At 37.0% G+C, this 14,679-nt stretch overlaps 3 protein-coding genes across 3 annotated transcripts; 2 read left to right on the top strand and 1 right to left on the bottom strand.

The window, feature by feature from the left end:
* The first annotated feature begins 116 nt into the window (after window positions 1–116).
* Window positions 117–4,288, top strand: LOC140891630 (probable anion transporter 3, chloroplastic). Its single transcript, XM_073300219.1, has 8 exons — window positions 117–711; window positions 2,048–2,274; window positions 2,519–2,870; window positions 2,948–2,992; window positions 3,231–3,377; window positions 3,467–3,604; window positions 3,725–3,758; window positions 3,862–4,288. The coding sequence occupies exons 1-8, from the start codon at window positions 262–264 to the stop codon at window positions 4,029–4,031; spliced, it is 1,563 nt and encodes a 520-aa protein (XP_073156320.1). The 5' UTR covers window positions 117–261; the 3' UTR covers window positions 4,032–4,288.
* Window positions 4,289–4,770: 482 nt separating this feature from the next.
* Window positions 4,771–6,177, top strand: LOC140892120 (uncharacterized). Its single transcript, XM_073300872.1, has 2 exons — window positions 4,771–4,975; window positions 5,132–6,177. Exon 2 carries the CDS (start codon window positions 5,413–5,415, stop codon window positions 5,749–5,751), a length of 339 nt encoding a protein of 112 aa, XP_073156973.1. The 5' UTR covers window positions 4,771–4,975; window positions 5,132–5,412; the 3' UTR covers window positions 5,752–6,177.
* A 380-nt stretch (window positions 6,178–6,557) lies between these two features.
* LOC140886565 (protein DEFECTIVE IN EXINE FORMATION 1) lies at window positions 6,558–13,373 on the bottom strand. The gene is made up of 13 exons (XM_073293205.1): window positions 13,022–13,373; window positions 12,666–12,776; window positions 12,244–12,326; window positions 11,953–12,070; window positions 11,716–11,873; window positions 10,320–10,897; window positions 10,151–10,221; window positions 8,928–9,184; window positions 8,052–8,233; window positions 7,683–7,966; window positions 7,479–7,594; window positions 7,212–7,396; window positions 6,558–7,104 (listed from the first exon to the last, which is right to left on the bottom strand). Exons 1-13 carry the CDS (start codon window positions 13,171–13,173, stop codon window positions 6,787–6,789), a joined length of 2,613 nt encoding a protein of 870 aa, XP_073149306.1. The 5' UTR covers window positions 13,174–13,373; the 3' UTR covers window positions 6,558–6,786.
* Between the last annotated feature and the right edge of the window lie 1,306 nt (window positions 13,374–14,679).

The raw sequence follows: 14,679 nt of genomic DNA, 5'->3' as shown, positions 1-14,679 counted from the left end.
CCGTGAAACATGACCAAAAATGGGAAACTACGAAACCACCCTCGAGGACTCCAGCATTACTTCCAAGCTCCACCAACTCCAACAACATTAGCGTAAGAAGAGAAGGGAGTCGTCTCGTTTCTTGCCTCATTTTTCGTAATTATATATAAGATTTCCCACATATCCTCCACCAGCATTTAGCCATCAAAATAATACGTCCATAGTTGATTAGAATAAATATTTCTTCACTTCACAAAACAAAGCTCCTCTCTTTCTCCGATCATGGCTTGCCTGAACCGCGTCAAACTACCACACTCTGCATGCAATCACGTTTCCAGTCTGGGTCCGATCGATAAAAAGATATTTTTTTCGTCTTTCAAGAAGGGATGTCTTTCAACCAAAAAAAATTGGAGCTTGAGTTTGAATACATTAATGGCGACTGGAGAAAGATTGGGGAGTCGTCTGTATGAAGGGGAGAGGGATCGGTTTGAGAAGGGTATGAGGAGGATTAGGGGTGGTTGTGTGGTGAAGTGCGCGGCGGAGGGGATAGAGAGGGGGCTGTTTGTTGGGCGGAGGGAGGGCGGATTCCTGGCGGAGGAGAGGTTCAAAGTGGCGGCGATGGTGGCGGCCGTGATGTGTCTGTGTAATGCAGATAGAGTTGTGATGTCTGTTGCCATTGTTCCTCTTGCTGCTAAACATGGATGGAGCAATTCTTTCTTGGGCATTGTCCAGGTACACTCGCAAGCTTGTAGATTTCTTACCTTTTTGTGGGATTGTTTCTTTTTCTTGAAAATTATTTGCAAAAAAAAGTTGGTTGTTTATTACTCTTTACTTCTTCTTTTTCCTTTTGTTTTGGTGATGTTGGATTTGTGTGTTCCTTTCGATGATTATGATGGTTGTTGGTGGTAGTTGGTTGTATTGTGTTCTGGTGAAAGTGTGTTTTAGGCATTTTGTGGTTGTTGAGAAGTAGCCGCCACCTGTTAATAGCAGTAAAAATATGGAATTTCCACGCTAAACCTACACCTCGTATGGCAGGCGCCCTTGAATTCTCTGGCCCAAATAAATTATTGTGGGGCCCAAATTATTTTGGGATTTAAGGTTTTACAAAGTTAGTTGCACTTGTGCCAAAATAGCCTGAGGATACTACCCTTCTGGTAGTATTTAACTAGTACGGTTTATGCTCTAACAAGGGGAAGTTCTATGCTACCCCAAGGGCAGTGCCCTTGGGATGGCGTGACAGAATATGATTGGTTAAAATCAGTGGCCCCATCACGGGTTGCCACGCCACCCCAAGGGCAGTGCCCTTGGTGTAGCATAGAACTCACCCTCTAACAAGTATGAAGTATGCTACACCTTTGAGGTAGCGGTAGCGGTAGCGGTAGCATCGAACTGGTCGGGTTTATGCTCTACCAAGGGTGCTGGGTGTAGCGGGCTTGCTAGAGCATAGTCACAGATGCAGAAATACATTGTAACAAACTTGGTGTAGGCCCCTCGCAAGTTTTGATAATGACCACCTCACATGTTTGTCTACCGTGTAGTGAATTAAACTTTTCATGATTCTGCTATTTGTTTTTCAAGACGTACTTCTAATTGTTTGTCCTGTCGAGTATATGGCTGTGAAATTTGGACAAAACATTGGATCAAATCAGTTTTCTATAGTTTTTCCCAGCAGTCAAACGGTGTCATATAAATGTCCGTTGGGACCTTTGTTTTAAAGTTGGCCTTAACACTCACCCAACGTAATGTAGATACCGGGAATACGATGATTCTCAGGTAGTATACAGCTTTTGCTAATGTGAATAAGGATTTGTGTAAACGGATTTCTTTCTTTGAATTTAATTTCCCTTCCTAACATGAGGATGTCTATGCGTAAATTTGGCTTGACACTGGAAATGATGTTTTTGTGATTCATTTGCTCTCTTAATTAGGCTATCTTGATGCATGTTGAAGCCAAAATAAAAATCATTCTCACATCTTATCAGTCAGATTGTTTACCAAATAAGAGTTAATGCATTCAAAGTTTATCGAGCATTTTGCTGATCATATGATGTTGTTGCTTCACGCATAGTCATCCTTTTTATGGGGGTATATGTGTTCCTCGGTAATTGGAGGAGCCTTGGTTGACAAATACGGTGGAAAACGAGTTATGGCGTGGGGTGCGGCTTTGTGGTCATTAGCTACTCTTCTCACTCCATGGGCAGCAAATCATTCCACCGCCAGCCTCTTGGCTGTGCGTGCTTTCTTTGGGCTAGCCGAAGGGGTTGCTCTACCTTCAATGAACAATCTTTTGGCAAGGTAACACATAAATATCTGTTTAGGTGCAACATTTTTTCCTGATGGTCTTTTGCAGCATTACGATTGCAATATGGTGTTTGACTACCATATGATTTAATAGTTTTCAGATGCACTATTTCTGTAGCTAGAAAATATCTTTTGAAACAATCACACTTATATCTGTCAATTTAATTATGCCTTTTTAATAATATTGCGTCGTCATTCTTGACTTTTTGCTTCCTGGATGTTCAAATGCTATAATTAGATGGTTCCCTACACACGAAAGAGCTACTGCTGTTGGTATGTCGATGGGAGGATTTCAGTTCGGAAATGTTGTGGGATTGGTATTGGCCCCCCTTGCAATGTCGCTAATTGGCGGCATTTCAGGCCCTTTCATCCTCTTTTCTTTTCTTGGATTCCTTTGGGTTACAATGTGGGGAAATAAGGTTGCCAGTACTCCTCAAGAATCCAGTTCTATCAGTAAATCCGAGTTGCGGTTGATCCAAGCTGGGAAATCTGATTCTTATGCTAAAAAAGACAAGCTTCCGCCACTAAGCCTCCTATTATCAAAATTGCCCACTTGGGCCATCATCTTTGCTAATATCACTAATAATTGGGTAAAATTTTCTGGATCTTTTGCATTCATTTTCTAAATATTTCGAAATAAAGAATCTGATTAAGCTCTTGAATGCAGGGGTACTTTGTGCTTCTATCATGGATGCCTGTCTATTTTAGAACTGTGAGTACCATTTTCTCTTCAAGATTCCTGGCTCATTTGTTTCGAATACAATTGTGAGGGACAGGCTCGTTGAAAATATACCTACCAAAAAACTACCAGAAAAGAAAATGGACACACCAAAATTTCAACTTCATGCATCTCATTATATGTTTTTAAAAAAAAAACAAAGAAAAAGAGAGAAGCTAACAAAAAGCTATTAATGCGTGTTGGCTTATTTTGGTTTTACTGTTTATGTTAGGTGTTTGAGGTGAACTTGAAGCAAGCAGCATGGTTTAGTGCTGTTCCATGGGGAACAATGGCGATCTCAGGCTATGTTGCTGGGATGGCATCAGACTACTTGATCAAATCTGGCTACTCCACAACGACTACGAGGAAAATCATGCAGGTAAAAATTCTTTTAAAATTTAATTTCCAATCCACTATAATCTACATTAGAGAATAACCTCAGGATTTACAATTCTTTGTTCCTGGCAGTCCATTGGCTTTATCGGTCCTGGGATTGCTTTGTTGTGCTTGAACTTCGCCAAAACGCCATCAGTCGCTGCTGTATTTCTAACAGTAGCTCTAAGTTTCAGTTCCTTCAGCCAAGCTGGCTTTTTACTGAATATGGAAGTAAGTTTTTTCACATCGGATAACCAAAAGTTATCAAGATATCAAAAGGGTTATTTTGCTTTGATTAAATTTGCGGATACATCAGTAACAAACTGCTGTAAATGTTATTTCTTTGAACAGGATATTGCACCACAGTGTTCAGGATTTCTTCACGGTATAAAATCCTCGGATCCCTCTCCGATCATTATACCTTCTTGTTACATGTTTTAGTCAAAATCCGTTGAACTTATTGTGCTATTAACAAAATTTCGAAACAGGGATTTCAAATTCAGCTGGAACACTTGCGGCAATCATCAGTACAGTCGGAACAGGATTCTTTGTACAATGGCTAGGATCCTTCCAAGCATTCTTAACTCTCACGGCGTGTCTCTATTTTATTACAGCCATCTTTTGGAATCTCTACGCTACCGGAGAACGAGTTTTTTAGACACGAGGTTTAGAAAATAACACCACACATATATAGATATGTATATTCTCTTGTTTTTCTTTTCACGTTAATGGTTCTAGAACGAGGATTTGTGTAGGATACACTGTTAGCATCAGAGGTAGATTCTTCTCTGTTTATTTACCTAATATTTTCAACTTTCAAGATTGTAGTTGTCTGCCACATGTTCCCCAATTCCCAAATGAACTCAAGAGCACAAAGCTTTGTGCTATTACACTATAATAACCCAAATTTCATCACATTTTGGTCTTGTATGTTGACTTATTTTGGATTTAGTCATGTAATTTATCTAAATTTGTTTTTTAATCTAGTAAGTCGGATTTCTCTTGGGTTTTGATCTTTTTTTCGTGTAAACTCACATGAGCCACATGTAAGAGCATCGATGTCAAATAACAATATTAGTTGAATTTCTTAATTTTGTGGTTAAAAAGGACCAAAACTCAAAATAAATTAAATTACCGGATCAAAACTTAATTTTAACGAATTACATGATTAAAATCAACAAGAAGACAGTGGCAAGTATATGAGGAGTAATGGCGGTACTAAAGATACAAATTGCGGGATTTTACGGTGGTTCAGATTTTTTCTAAAAAATTTATGAGATAACTTCAGAATCGGATCTTGATAAAATAGCAGATTACGTACGAATGATAAGAAAATCAATTCTTTTTTCCAAAATTTTATATACGACAACAACAATAGGTGTTGCTGATAATCGTTGACCATATAAGCCAAGAAAATGGGATAAAATTTTGAGCAGCGAAATTCATAAGAAATGGACAAAATAATACAGCAATGATTGATTTTCCGATAAGCTCTTCCCATCACAAATACCAAAAATGTTCATTCAAAAGTAAAGTAGTTATCAGTCTGTAAACAATCTTATTATGCTCATCAACACAGCTTGAAGTTTCAGATGGCAACAAGTAGCTTTCATCACTGAAGTTTTTCGTTTATTTTCCTTCATTAATTAATTGTCTATTTGCTGCTTCTTTTTTCTTTTTTTAATTTTTCTTGCGCGTTGTTTTCATTAATTGAAAGATCCCTTGGATCCTCCTCTTTCCTGAGACTTGATTTTGCAGAATTTTCAGCTTCGATGATTCGCGTTGCTTTGCGAGATTCATTTCAGGCTTTCGTTTAAACATAATTCTTGGTTCTGCTCGAAACACCCGGAAAAGTTTGTCGCCAACTGTTTGTTCAAGAAATTTGATCTAATATCGCTACAGTATAAGGTCTTTCCAAGATCAGACTTGACAGGATTCAAAAATCAAGATTTCGTGGATCGGGGTTTTTCTTGAATCCTTCATTTTCCGAATCAAGATCCAATTTTTATCGAAATTCTGATCTGGGATTTCTCAAAGAAATGAATTTCAGGAGCATGGAAGAGTTTTGGCCGTTTTACATGAGCCAGCACTCGAAGCCAGCAACAAGGCGTTGGCATTTTGCTGGTACACTCTGCAGTATTTTGTGCTTGGTATATTCGGTGCTGTTCAATTGGTGGCTTGTAGTATTTGTACCTGTGCTTGGGTATGGAATGGCTTGGTATAGTCATTTTTTTGTTGAGGGAAATGTTCCTGCAACTTTTGGGCATCCATTTTGGTCTCTGCTTTGTGATTATAAGATGTTTGGATTGATGCTAATGGGTAAAATGGACAGAGAAATCAAGAGACTGGGAAAGAGGCCTGTACTTCAAGCTTACTGATCCTCTGTGGTTGTTTACATGTTTTTAATTTTACATCGTCGCGCGCGGATCACACGATACAGCGAAAACGAACAGGCTCAAAGCATTATTTGATTTGCCATTGATCTTCTTTTTGGGGAAGACAGTTGAATACTTCCATGTTACAACGTAGTTGGATCTTGAACCTTTGCATTGCAGTGAAATGTTTCGTTTAATTTGCATTCTGCTAGATAATTACACAAGGATTCGAATGTAGTGATGCTTTCTTGTTAAATTTATCTTTATGCTAGAAAACATCTGTTCGTCGGCGATTTTCACTTCTTAAGAATCGATTATATGTATCAACCTCCACATGTTTTCGTTGTGCTTGAACTTCGTTGTTTCTTTAATTCTCTGTACTTATCCAAAAACTATATTTAAATATAGGAAAAATTGTTTTTTCGCTCACGTATGTTTGTCATTTTACGATTTCGATTATTTGTATTTTCAGATTTTAGCAATAGTCTACTATCTTTTTTTTTTGGCAATTTTAGTCCTTTGTTCGATGCGGCACTGATGTGGCAGCATTGCAGTGCTGATGTGGAGTATATAGTGTCATGTAATCATTTTCGAAATAAAATGATTAAAATTGTCAAAAATCGGAACATGCATGACTAAAACTGAAATATTTTACATAGAGGCCGAAATCGCAAAGTAACAAACATCCAGAATTGAAATAGCAGTTTTCTCTTAAATATGTGACCTCAAATTAATTCTACATACATATGTCAAGCTTGATAAAGGATTTAAAAAAAAAAAAGTTGAATAGCAGGCAATGGGCAAACAAAGTTACAACAGTCATTGACTGTCTTCTATATTGAAATTATAGTTGTCAAAAGAAATTGGGTTTGCTACAAAAATGAGATAATTTAAGCTCTATTTTGAACTCGACGACAATTGACAAGTTTCAGAAGTGAATTCACCTGGAGAAAGTGGTCTCTGCAAAGCATGACTGGAGTTCGTCTTAAACTGTAGCCAAATTTATGTGTAGGATGTACAAGTCAACTCAGACACCAATCACAATTCAGTGTTACGGGAAAATGATGGCAGTGGCATGCCTTCTTGGGGACGCAAGATGACGAGGATCCCGAACATCCCCAGCATAGGAAGAACAAGAAGCCATTTCAAGAGTTTGTAATAGTACATATGGAAGGTGAGGGAGAACTCATCCGAAAAGTAGAGTCCATTTTTGTCGATCATCTCAACCAATACTGTCCCAGTAGTTCTTACACTTACAGTTGGAAGTTTAATTCGCTGTTTTCCGGCCTGATTGAAGATTTGGCTTTGCTTAATTGTTCTTTCTCCTTGGTAATTACCAGGAACCAGTAAACTTACCTGTGGTTACAGACGAGAAAAGCTCAAGCAAGGGCAGCGAGCATGAGACTATTATTAATTAGATGTGAATAAATGAATAGCAAAAAGCCAAAAACAACAATCCATACCGTAACATTATAAGGTGCTTGACTGCCAGATGGGAACCTGTGTTTGTCAACAATCTCCAATTCAACCCAAAAATTCTTGCCTTCTTCATCTCGGAAAGCTCGTGATGATGGAGTGACATGGATGCCCTCACGGTTATAGCGGTACGCGGCATTATTTCTTCCTTGATTAGGTGATCTCCAAGCCTGGTGATATAAAATTTGTAAGACAGAAAAGCGATATCAACCAACTAGACAAAAAAGGTAATAGTTTTTAATCGCATCCTTCCTTGAGGGGATGATAAGGAGAAGGTGTTGAAAAACAGAAGACATTGCCATTCATCGTGGTCACAATCAGATCAAGATCGTCTCCACCATCTACATTGTCAGCCAAAACCATACTGTATCTGTAATTAAACAAGACATACTCATGGGTGAAGTGAGGCAGCAGCTCAAAGAAAAGTCGACTACCACAAAGAATACAAGTTATCTTACGATGTTTCTCCAATATCCACAACATCAGCACAAGAAGTGGGCCCATCAATGAGGTATAAATACCCATCAAAAGATGTGCTGACAATCGTTAGTCCCTTCTTCTTCTCCCCGCGTTTCCTCAAGTCAACCAGAAGAATTTGATTCATTACCCTACCATGTGTTCGATACGGATAGGGTCGTACAAATGATCCATCTATGCCGCTGAGAACATATATATTTCCAGATAATGTTGGAACGACAATGTCAGTGTGACCATCCCCATCCACATCTCCAATGCTAGGACCCTGTGCGAAACAAGATATTTATTATGCAGTATAAACATGTAGCTTGGCTTAAACCAAATTTGGAAGTCAAGAAATTGCAAGTTACCTGTGGAACAAGGCTCTTTACATGTGTTTCCCAGATTTCTTTTCCTTGTAATGTCCAAGCTGCAACATTTCCATGGGAATCAGCAGTCACTAACTCAATCTTTCCATCATCATTGATGTCAGCTGCAACCACTGCTCCTTGAATTTCAGCCATTTCAAGAGGAAACTTCTCCCTATATTTGCCTAAACCAGTGAATTAAAGCAATAAGCAAAACTTCAACGAACATAAGAGGAAACCCCAGCCAGGAATACAAGAAATAAAGATTACTGGACAACTTATAACAGCCTGAACCTACAGTTGTACACGAACAATAAGTTTCGTCTGTGATGTTGTTTTAGTTCAACAAAAAGTTAGATCAGCATTTCCTAAAAAAAAAAAGTCTTAGATCAGCATTTCCAAGATGGAAGCCTCGAAGCAGATCCATGTGGTGGTTTCTACATTATCATTTAGTCAATTCAGCAAACCCCGGAAATGAGTCTTTCTGCATTCTTCACTTCACAAAATTTCTTGACTAATCCACGAGAGGAGTATCTCTACAGAGCCACCGAACTGACAAGAAATTTATGTCATCTATCCCACTCCCTCTTCTCAGCGATTTCCAAAAGATCAATCAAGCACCAATACCAAACCCAGCCCATCGCATACTCACTGAAATTTCCGTCTGAAAATTCGTCAATAAATAATGACCTAACCCGTTATTTAGATCAGGGCTCTAAAAACTGAAAACAAAAGAACTAACTTTGGAATACAATAAATTGGAGATCATGCGAACCTATAAAAAAAAAGCATGTGGTTCCAACTTGTATGTGATGTTCAAAAGAATTAAATAAGCGATGCACAACAAACTTATAAAGTGGAAGAGTAGAAATAACACACCCTTGTGGTCCAAGACATAAAACAAGCCAAAGGAAGTCCCAACCAGAATGTCCAAGTTCCCATCACCATCCAAATCAACAACAGTAGGAGAAGAATATATGTAGGCACGGAAATTTCCAGTATCCGTACTCAAATCAAGTTGAGCACTCCACTTAACTTGCTTTGTGTCGAGATTGAAAACTACAATACCACCAGCAACATATTTCCCAATCTCAATACCACCAAGTTCCTTCAAATGCTCTGGATTATCATAATACCTGCCAAATGACATATTGATTATCTGAAGCATATTTCAATACTTATGCTGCCCCAAGTTCACTGAAAAGACGAAAACATGACATAAGCAGACAGAATGTTTTCTCGTGAATTCTTCAATACCAGTATGAAGCCCTAGCATACTGCAGTCTATTTCAGCAAAGATTATAGTCACCACCTAGTACATGGCAGGAGATTTCGAAATTAAATGCTTATAGAGCCAATTTCTCAGGAAAACTAGATTATAAGAATCTGTAGAATTGCTACATAGGGAACTTTTATCTTTCTGTACAAATGGCATCTCATGATTTAAAGTCACGTTCGTCCCATGAATTAATATGGCAGAAGTCAGTGGATGGAAACATACCATATATAACCCAATTTTCAATTTCAATTCCAGTCACATAGATAAGAGCATTAGAGCAAAAATCCAAGCAACGTGCCTAAATATAGAACTAAAATATCCGAGCATCAATGCGTACATTAGAAGTAATGCATACAAAAGAGATGACTGGCACAAAGTTAATAAGAGAAGCAGCCTAGAATTTCTTCTGATGCTGTAGAGTTGGTGATGCCAGATTGTCGTATAATGCAAGTTGCAAGTGGTTTGGGAACTTTGTAAGATTTTTCAATCTTATGTTGCAGTGTACTGAGTTAAAATGATTGTGATGGTGTCTCTGGAGGAATATGATATGGAGATGTTAAAATTGCTGGGAATGCAGTGGCTGTTGTATGCTAGAAAGGTGGAAAAGGTTAAAAACAGTATTTTAAATGAAATTCAGGATCAAGCATCTAATAGTGTAGCACATCACGAACAAAAGTTGTAAGCCTATATTCAGCTGAAATCAAGCTAAAGTTGCCAGTGTAATTGATATTTCTGCTGCTTAGAATACTACTATCAGAATTGGCCACAAAGAGACCCGAGGATAAATGCATTCTAAAGCTAAGCAATGTAAGAAGAAACTTACTCATGGTCAAAGAAGTAAGAAACAGCAACAATCATCTCAGACACCCCATCATTATCGATATCTGCAATTACCTGAAAAGAATGATAAGAACCGTGTTAATTAGTAATACCTGATAAAATTATGTGAATATAAAAGCTTTGTTTCGACTTTCGAACACCACAATACTTACCGGAGTGCATAAGACATGTGCATCTATGTGAACAAAATCTTCCAGTTTTTCATGCTGAGTTTCAGTCCATTCCTCATCTCCCCACATGGCCTCATCTACATAATCATCATAATCATAGTTATACTCATCAGCCAGCTCATCATTCTCCCTTAACAACTCAAATGATGCATCAGCATCTGCTTCAAGGCCCCCATTATTTTCCACCGTTGCAGCATGAATGCCTTCATTGCCTGTTGAATCTTTCTCTTCAAGAAGCCTTCTTGCAGTGTTTTTTCCAATTTCTTCATCATTAACTTTATCTGCTCCAGAATTAGAAAGTGTATTATTTGGTTCTTGTGGCATCTTTCTGTCTGCTTCAGGTTGACTATCTTTGCTCTTCACTAGATTCTCAACATGAGATGCATTCAGGTCATGGCGCTGAATATCTGTCGTAGAAACATTGCTCTGCAAGGTTTCATGATGAGCTTCTTCTGGTACAGAATTTGATGCCTTAGATAAGTCATGAGAACCTTCTTCAAAAGAATGATTGATGTTTTTCGCAATTGTACCTCCACTGTGCATGGTGCTTCCATTGTGCTCTAAAAAATATTTCAATTGTAAGAAAACCTTTTTAAGGACTAAATTATAATCTAACCAAGTAAATAGTACTCCAAAATTGACCTAGCAGAATGAATGAAACCATTAAGCAGAATCGCAAAGGTACAACAGTCCAACCAATGTAAACCACGGGTTCAAGAGAATTTCCAGTCAACCATCTGACCATCATTTTGAGTTGAAGATCAGAATAATTGGGCCAATGCTACAGGTCAGCAGATTTCATACAGTGATTTTAACATCTGCAGTGGAGCTATTGCTATTATTATTAAATTGACCAATCAAGCCAGAGCTTTCCCAATATTTCCATGATGTATACAATATATCCACCTAATGCACTCTATTTCAACATGAGGATTGATGAGAGTAAGGACAGTGTCCAGATAGCTATAAATGTGAACTTAATCAGGGAATTTCTCATGTGTAACTCACAACAAGAGCATGGCCTGTGGGCGGCAGTAGCAGATTTCTGATTGGACAGAGGGAGACTGGTTACAGCAATTACATGGTAAAGGCAAAAGATAAATATCTATTCGGTGAAGAAGAAGGTTCAACCCATTGCACATGAAAGCTGGTTCAAAAATTTTAAGAGAAAGCAGATTAGGATAATCAGACATCTTGTGGTATGTCAATGTTCACCGTGTTGAATACAAGAAATTATCATTCAGCCGCACTGAAGAAATTATGAAAATGCCATTAAGGCTTAGGAGAACATCGGGCAAGCCGAGGTGCAGGAGATAAATTTTAAGCGCCACAATTTCAGAATCATTAATGCTCAGCAGGTAAAATGAAGGCAACTTACTATATATCGAATCGGTGAGAGAATCCTCAACCAGTTTCTCATCATGAACATCCGGGTGAGACCGGTCAACTGGATCTGGATGCAAACCAACATACCAATCCTTTTTAACTTTCAACCTCGGAATCTCCAATTTATCTGACATCATGTAGCCTGATACCCTAATTTTCAATAAACAGAACACAACAAATCAACTAACTGTTATTCAACTTGCATTTTGGAGGAACAGCACGATGTTACCTGAAAAATAGCACTTCACCATTGTAAGTGGCTAAAACTACTTCTCGGACACCATCTTTGTCAATGTCAAACAAAAGAGGACTAGAATGAACGGTTGACTGATGAAAAGCTGGCCAACCTGATGTATATAATACAATTCATATTTTAGGTTCATTGTGCCTGGATGATAGAGATTAACATAAGTCATGAAGTTTAGCCCTTCTAGTTCCTTGTATAATCATTCTTTCATATACAATAGGTAGCTGCAGGTCCCTTATCTACAAACTACAAATAGCAACCTTCTAGCAATACCTGGCAACTTATCTCCGTCAGAACCTTCTAGGACTTCCAAGTAATGAACAAAGGAGGGAACTACTACTTCAAGCTTTCCATCACTGAGGATACGAGAATTATAATCAAGATTCCAAAAGACATGACAGATTGACAATAACAAGCAAAGACTTTGAATTTTGAATCTATATCTTTTCAACAGATTCTGGGCATCAACTAACTTGGGAAAGTAAATCTTCCGGGAACTTGACAGCTTAAAATTAAATCAACCAACATATAGTCTACTTTTAATCCATTCATAATCTCCAATGCTTTTGAGTTCAGAAAATAAACCCACGCAGTTCAGCAAAACAAAAAAAGAAAAGAACAGAGAAAAATTAAATGCAATAAATATCGCAATTCTCGATACAGAAAACCCAAATTAGACAGTTGCGTTCAATTACCTGTTAATATCCGCAATCAAAGGGGAAGAATATATGCTAGAACTCACTTCAGTCTGCCATCTCAGTTCCAAATGCTGAGGACATTGTGTATTCAGCAGCTCATCCTCGTCACTATTCACGAAGAATATCATACAATTCATCATTTTGACAGTTTAAAAAGTTCATTACATAAAAATCAGAATTCTTGCAAATGCAAAAGCCTCATTCCGTGATTCCATTCACAAAACTGATTAAAACTGCTCTTCGTTAAACTCTGGTATTACCAATTAAACCAATTTAACAAAAACTCAATTTCGTTAATGCGAGTAACGTCATAACTCAGGAAAGAATTTACAAGAACCCAGACAAACACTTACAGATTGGGGTAACCGAGGGCATCATCAGTAGCCTCACGCTCCCGAAATTTGTTCTTGTTCGCTTCCTCCGATTGCGCAACGGCATAATCGAAACATAAACAAGATAACCAGAAAACAAGCAAACCAAGAAATAGAACACCCCCAGATTTCATGAATTTTAGGTAATCGTTTCCTCACTCGTCCCAAGAACTCAAATATAAGGAGAAATTCGAAGGAGTTCCACTTAGTCAAAGCCCAGTAAATGGGTTTTGGGATCTAAGCAAAAAGATATCAGTTTGCAGCGAAGTTGAAGTTGCAGAGGAGGTCTCACGTTTATTTTCTTTTTTATTTTATTTTATTTTTTTCCAGTTTCCTCTTCTTCTTTCTTTTTTTTTTTTTCCCATTCTTTTAATAAAATAAAATAAAATAAAATAGTCATATCGAGGGCGTGTTTGGTAATATTTTTTTGAGTAAAAAAGGAAGTGCTCAATTTATGGCAAATAATAATAAATAAATATGGATGTAATATGTTGTGCGCTATATAATTGTTTTTGAATCGGTTATGCGCTAGTATATAATTTGGGTTTGAACAATGCTATATGTATAACCAAATTTGTATAATAATTTTTACACTATAAAAAATTTAATACAAAATTTTAATTTATCAAATCTCACGATACATTAAATACAAAATATCACGATATCATATCAAAATCTCACGAGATAATAACAAAATATCACGACATAATTGTTGTAAATATCGTTGTACGATATTTTGGTTGTACCTCTAGCATTATTCTTTGGGTTTATGAAACACACAAAAGTGATTTTTTAAGTTAAAATCTAACAATCATTTTTTTAGTGATTGCAAACACTCTCTTCTATTGATTGAAAGGCAAAAACTCCTATGAGACGGTCTCAAGGGTCATTTTTATGAGACGGATCTCTTGTATGGGTTATCCATTAAAAAGTATTATAATTTATGCCAAAAGTATTACTTATTATTATAAATATGGGTAGGGTTAACCCGTCTCACGGATAAGACCGTCTCACAAAAGTGTTACACTTATTGAAATATTTAGATTTGAACCTTAGTCCTTAACCATTATCCAAGTGTGTCCACTATGTATATGCTCGTATATATTGTCGTTAATATTTGAGCAAATTTACTTTAAATCCTTAAATTTAAACTTAAATTTGTTTTCAGTTCTCGTCAGAAAAAATATGAGTTTAAACTCTCTGATCTAAACAAAAATGTTTCTGCATTCTCTAGGCCCACATATCTTTTCACGGGTGAAATTCGTTACAAAACATCGAAAATATGGTACTAATATATTATATTCGAGTACTCTGTGGTATAGATCTGGTACAAAAGAAAAGATTTTGAATATAAAATCTTAACATTTTTATTAATATCAACACTTGCAACATATGTTTAAGTATTCGAAAATCATATATTTGTACCACATCTAACACATTCGATACTCAAATATTATATATTAATATCATATTTTCAATGTTTTATACCTACTTTCATCCAAAAAAGACAAATATGTCATTAATATCAATACTTACTTACGTGTTTGAGTATTCAAAAAGCATACATTAATACCATATTTGAACAGTTGATACTCAAATATCATGTATTTGTATCATACTTTCAATGTTTTGTACCGACT

The sequence above is a fragment of the Henckelia pumila genome, chromosome 3 (assembly GCF_033568475.1).
Source record: "Henckelia pumila isolate YLH828 chromosome 3, ASM3356847v2, whole genome shotgun sequence".
In the NCBI taxonomy this organism is placed as follows: Eukaryota; Viridiplantae; Streptophyta; class Magnoliopsida; order Lamiales; family Gesneriaceae; genus Henckelia; species Henckelia pumila.
This window is presented reverse-complemented; position numbering and strand designations above follow the sequence as displayed.

Excerpts from the sequence above, each read along its gene's own strand:
- LOC140892120 (XM_073300872.1), top strand. The coding sequence starts at position 5,413 with ATGAATTTCAGGAGCATGGAAGAGTTTTGGCCGTTTTACATGAGCCAG.
- LOC140891630 (XM_073300219.1), top strand. The coding sequence starts at position 262 with ATGGCTTGCCTGAACCGCGTCAAACTACCACACTCTGCATGCAATCAC. Across the intron at positions 3,378-3,466 it reads CTACGAGGAAAATCATGCAG|TCCATTGGCTTTATCGGTCC; the intron begins GTAAAAATTCTT and ends TGTTCCTGGCAG. Across the intron at positions 3,605-3,724 it reads GCTTTTTACTGAATATGGAA|GATATTGCACCACAGTGTTC; the intron begins GTAAGTTTTTTC and ends TTCTTTGAACAG.
- LOC140886565 (XM_073293205.1), bottom strand. The coding sequence starts at position 13,173 with ATGAAATCTGGGGGTGTTCTATTTCTTGGTTTGCTTGTTTTCTGGTTA. Across the intron at positions 10,898-11,715 it reads TCTCACCGATTCGATATATA|AGCACAATGGAAGCACCATG; the intron begins GTAAGTTGCCTT and ends AATATTTTTTAG. Across the intron at positions 8,234-8,927 it reads TTATGTCTTGGACCACAAGG|GCAAATATAGGGAGAAGTTT; the intron begins GTGTGTTATTTC and ends TCACTGGTTTAG.